This window comes from Rhagoletis zephyria, unplaced genomic scaffold (assembly GCF_001687245.7).
Source record: "Rhagoletis zephyria isolate East Lansing unplaced genomic scaffold, Rhagoletis_zephyria_1.1 Rzeph_scaffold_13084, whole genome shotgun sequence".
NCBI lineage: Eukaryota > Metazoa > Arthropoda > Insecta > Diptera > Tephritidae > Rhagoletis > Rhagoletis zephyria.
In genome coordinates, this window is record NW_016170155.1 from 6519 (window position 1) to 12297 (window position 5779).

The 5779-nt window shown below is 31.9% G+C and overlaps 1 protein-coding gene across 1 annotated transcript; it reads left to right on the forward strand.

The window, feature by feature from the left end:
* Positions 1-1225: 1225 nt before the first annotated feature.
* Positions 1226-2428, forward strand: LOC108377974 (endocuticle structural glycoprotein ABD-4-like; the record flags this gene model as incomplete). Its single annotated transcript, XM_017634275.1, has 1 exon — positions 1226-2428. A coding segment is annotated over one exon (268 nt), but the record flags the coding sequence as incomplete, so codon positions are not given.
* Positions 2429-5779: the final 3351 nt, after the last annotated feature.

The following is a 5779-nucleotide window of genomic DNA, read 5'->3' on the forward strand; positions in this document are numbered from 1 at the left end:
TTTTCGAATATCATGACGAAATAAAAAATAGGTGTCTTCTTTTCTCGATAAAAAATGTGAAAACCTATTTCACCTCAATAAAAAATATTGAGGTGTAAATATTGTATGGAATGACCTATACATATATAAAAAGTCGAAAAATTTTGTTCATCAAAATTTTAAACTTTTTAATCAGATTTTACAATTTTTTTGGGTATGCAGTTTTTTAGGCCATTAATTTTTAGTAATATATATAGCCCAAGGTTGAAGTGGCTATTTTTTTCTTCGCGCATTTTCTTCCATGCAAAGCTGAACAATTTTTTTTTTGTGTGGAGGAAATCAGCAACATCTTCCACAAAAAAATACCCAAATACCAACGGTAAGGTCGAGCTACTTAAAATTTGCTAATATTGAAAGGGCTACAAAAGTGCATACTCTCTGTACTATATACTAAGAAATCTAATTAAAACACTAAAAAATATGATAAAACTTTGTACAAAGTTCCAAATTTTTACTTACATGGTTTTTGTACGATAACAAGCTACATTTTCATAAAAAGATAATAAAACTTAGATAAACGAAAAGGAAATAGCCAAAGAATGCTAAAAAGTCTCTTCGCTGTTTATATTTTCGCCACTGTATGTGCTATAAAAGTATCAAATTTTGTCTCGCTGATCATGGATCCTGCTTTTCTAATAGATATTTTTCTAGAAATAAAAATCTCTAAAATAAAACTCCATGCAACCAAAAAACACACTGCACATGCACTGCTTTCTTAACTTTATGACTTAATCGCAAATTTTTCTGCGATTAAATTTAGGCAGTAAAATTGTATTGCTATTCTTACGTGATAATTATTGTCGCCAATCAATGTCGCCAATCAGGCGATAATACCGCAAACGTCTATATTTTAATTTATAAATTTCATTTATTATTGCACCGTACTTAAGTGGACGAAATTTAATATCATTTAATTAAATCAATGCGAAATTCCAAAAAAAAAATACCAGTTCCATTCGTCTTGTAGCACCGTGAATATTTTTAAAGCAAGCAAATCTCCTATGTAACGGTTCAGCGCATACCCAAATGATTACGGCATAGTTATGCAATGCGTGGCTTTATATTCGTATGAATACTAAATAAAATATGCACCTTCATTAATTACTTTTAACAAAATACAAACAAAATATTTAGTTACATGCATCATCGATTTTTTATTTCTCTTCTTATTTCTACCAAACCACAGCTATGAAACCGCCAACGGCATTAAGGGCGAGGAGACTGGCACACTAAAGAAGGCCACCTCACCGGATACCAGTGATGTGATTATCGCGCGTGGCTCTGTTAGCTACACATCACCCGAAGGTAACCTAATTACGCTCAACTATGCTGCAGATGATGAGAATGGCTTCCAGCCTCAAGGCGAGCATCTGCCTACACCACCACCAATTCCACCAGCAATCCAAAAGGCACTCGACTACTTGCTCAGCTTGCCGCCAGCGAAGCGTCGTTAAGCATTTAGCTCGTAAGAGAGGGGTGGACAGATAGCTGTTAAGGAAGGTGATGCCTTCTTTTATGCACAGAAGTAATGTGACAATGCAACAATTGTATAAATTCTTTTCTCCTAAAATCTCTATCGATATATATTTTTTTTTTGTTGAGAGAATCCCTAAAAAATATTGCTGTACTGTACAACAAAGCTTAAGTAACTATTTAGCCAACCTAAAACATATGGACGAATGTGGACACGCTGCTCATAAACTATAAATGAAACTATCGCTAAAACTCACACACACACACACACACACAGGCACACAATCCAAACAAGGAAAGGAAATTTTTGCTAGCATTAGTGAGTTGAAGTGCAAATGTATGTAAATAAATGAAGAAAGAAATGAAAACTACTAAGTACACTGACTGAATGAACCGTTAAATGTTATAAACAAAAATGTATAAGAAAAAATGCAAAAAAAAAAAAATATTATAATATATAGTATAAAAAATCAACTGGCATTTGCTCACTACTCCTAGCAAATGTAAATGTCTCTTTCAATTTACAAATTTTGCTTCAAAGCGAACTCATTGCACACCGCATCATCTTCAACTTCAACTCTTCAACTTCAACTTCAACTCTACCTACGATGATACTCAGCATTTCACTGCACTAAGTACTAAAGTAAAAAGTAAGAAAGCACCGCATATCACCAACGTCCTCTACACTCTACGACGCTCATCCTTTGGAGTCCTCAGCACTTTTGCACTGGAAACCAGCATTGCACTCCATCAGTTTTTGGAACTTCCCTTTACAATTAACACTATAAGCTTTCTTGGTATTTCTTTTTGTTTTTACTTTTTTGTAGTCGCCGGAACTTTATCGCTTCGGACCCTTGTGATATCGTTGCTTTTCTAAAGAAACAAAAATGGCAATGCATGTTTTGTAAAAAAAAAACAAAAAAAAAAACATTCTACTCGTGAAAAACTATGGAAATTTAGTTTTAAAAATCTAAATCATGTTGTTGTATCATATGTAAATTACATAATATGAACGATTATTTACACTTTTCATAAATGTATTTATATTTTATACACATATGTTGTAAAAATCAGCGTAATTAACTAAGAAATGCAAACAAAGAATTAAAGATTCTTTAAAAATTAATTCATGCATTTTTCTTAAAACTTAAAATAAGTAAGAGCAAACGAACGCCAGATTATAGGGAAGATTTACGAAAGCCAGAGACCGAACATAACAGTTACTGGCGAAACTATCATGGAAAAATTCACTATGAAGAAAATGTTCAACAATCAAATGATACATAACAATCTATTTCATTCTTCACCGAGACTCAAATTTGAAAATAAATTTTTATTTGTAATTTGTATGCAAAAATAAAAAAATAACTATTATTTTTAATTTTTTTCTTATAAATCCAAAATAACATTTATTTTTGATTTTTATATTATATGTCTTAGATAACAGTTATTGAAGACTTTTATTTATAAAAGTCAGCAATAAAAATCAGTCAATGACTTTTATTTTTTAAATCAAGCTTATAAAAGTCATTAATATTCTTTGCAGTTAAGAAGGTGTTGGGAAACAAACGTTTACTACAACTTATACAAATGACTTTTATAAGTATGATTTAAAAAATAAAGGTCAGTAACTGATTTTTATTTATGACTTTTATAAATAAAAGTCTTCGATAACGGTTATCTGAGACATATAATAAAAAAAACAAAAATAATTATTGTTTACAATTATTTAGATAAAAATTAAAAATAATTGTTATCTAGGATTTATAAAATAAAAGTCAAAAATCACGGTTATTTAAGGAGTAATTAATTAAAAGCCAAAAACTAATTGTTAAAGAGTGATTTTCGTAATAAAAGTTGTAACTGTTACGGTCCCTGATGAAAGCCAATGGTGTACCCACGAATTTGTGAAAAAGGTGTCAATATTCGTGCTAATTGAGACGACGAACCTTTATATCGGAGTGAGTTTGCCTTCGGGTATGCCTCTGATGACGAATTGGAAGCATAACAACGAAAAATGACAATGAAGATTGCAAAGCGCCGAAACCAAATTTGACAAGCGATGGCGGAAAATCGTTCCACAATACATCTTCCTAGGAATACCTCTGCTGTGAGGAAAACTAGAGTAACTGAAACCCTACTTAAACTAGAAGGCCACCACCTACCTGCTGAGAAGGCTCTAGCGAACTTTTTTAATAAGTTATTTTTAAGTATCGAGTAAGTACACAAATTTTGTGGTGCCAATATACTATATTGTGAGTGGTTTGTTATTAGGAGTGCAATGACAATACTAAAAATATATTTTCTTTAATTTTTGTATTAGGTTGAGTTTCCAATTTAAAATCAAGTTTTGCATATTGGATGCAATCAGTACTTTTGTTAGCATATTTACTGACATGGGTCAGAGGTCAATGAAGCCATGTGCGATTCGGAGTGCCTATGCAATGGAAACCACAGAAAAATCACTTTTTATGGCAGTTACTTCTGCGATGCTAATGCTCGTGCTGTAAGACGTTAAAAAAAAAAACAAGTTTTACTCAGACTTAGAATCGGTTAGATAACTCCGAATATATTATGTTCAATCTGTGAGTCGTTATTCTAAGAAAGCTTCAATGAAGCAAGCAGTGTCAGTGGTTTCGAAGGAATAGCGTCTGCAAAGCCAAAACCTTTCACCCAAGAAGAATTAAGTTAATTTCTAAGGGATTTGGAATTATCCAAGGAACCTGCATTGACTTCCAGATTAAAAAAAAAAACAAGAAATATTTGGGGCCAGTTACAAAAGTGATGTTCTATTGTAAAAGACAGCAAGAGCATTTTTTCATTCGGAAAATGATATTGTTCTTTGTTCCGCTGTTTCAGGCCTTATTGTGGAAATTGGTCTTTCGGAATACCAGCAAAAGGAATGTTGTGTTCTTATAGACAGTTCAAGAGATAAAAAACTTGGTTGGCAAGAAAATTTCCTGGTCTAAGCACATAAAAGATAAAAGGGGGAATTTCCGATGGCTTACAAATAAAAATATTAATAAAGGATTGATTTCTTAAGTTCAATGAACGATTTGGAACGTCCGGCCTGCAATTAGTGCGCTGAAGTTACTAAAAACTTTTAGGGAAATTAACTAATCAAGTAACTAATCCGAAATCCATAAACGACATGCTGAAGAGCTTTAAAACCGAATGATGTAATATTTCCTTGCTGGGGGATGCCATGTGATTGATCCACTATATCTTATTCACAAATGTCGCACTTTGTCCATGTCTTTGTAAAGCTCATATAGCTCATCGTTTCATCCCCATTGCTAACGCGTAAAGGCCCAGAAATCTTTCGCAAAATTACCTTAAAATGCTTGCTGAAATTCAAAACGTATACAGCAAGTGTGTTGAGAAATACTTTTACGAAAGGTGAATCAGCTCTCTGGCGTTAGAAGCGAGATATTCATAAAATCTGTATTTATTTTCCAATTTTAATGAATTTCAAAACGTGCATATATTGTATACACTTATTATATTTACAAAACAAAATTTAATAAAAATGTATACTGCATACATATGTGAGGTCATGAGGGCCAGAGGAGCCTATCTACATAAAAAAAAAAATTTTAGTAATATGAGAAAGAAGGGTCTATAAAAATTTTTCGTGAAATGGCCCTCATGGCCTCAAATGGTGTGAAATAGATATACATAATATCCATATAAATGGTACGACTTAGCTTATTAGACTAACCTTATGCAGTTAAAATGTCTGCATTTAATAGAAAAGTTGTTTGATGCATTTGTCAAGAACGTTTTCAATATGAAAGCTATGCAGATTATGCAGATTATGCGCGGGTTTCGGCTAGTATTTAGTTAACTGTACTATTTACACCCTATCAAAATTGAAAATCCTGCTCTAAATCCAATCTAAGCCTTTTCTAGGATTCAAAAAAATGTTAAATGTAAATTTATTCTATCTTATATCATTTTATAAACACGTTTTACAAAAAAAGTTGTGTTTTTACTTAACTAAATAAGTCGTATTTACTTTTGATTAAATTAATTTAAAATTTTTATGATATTATAAATTGTATTTTACCAAATAAACTCGACAGTTGCAATATGCTCGTATATTACCGTAAACGCCAACTACACACATACACACGCGTATGTTAATTTACTGTACTTCTCAACCCACTGCCCCATAATTTAAAACTTCCACTCCAAGCCAGTTGCTTAATAAAATATCATAACAACAACCGACCAAACAACATAAAATAAAATATTAAATATATGT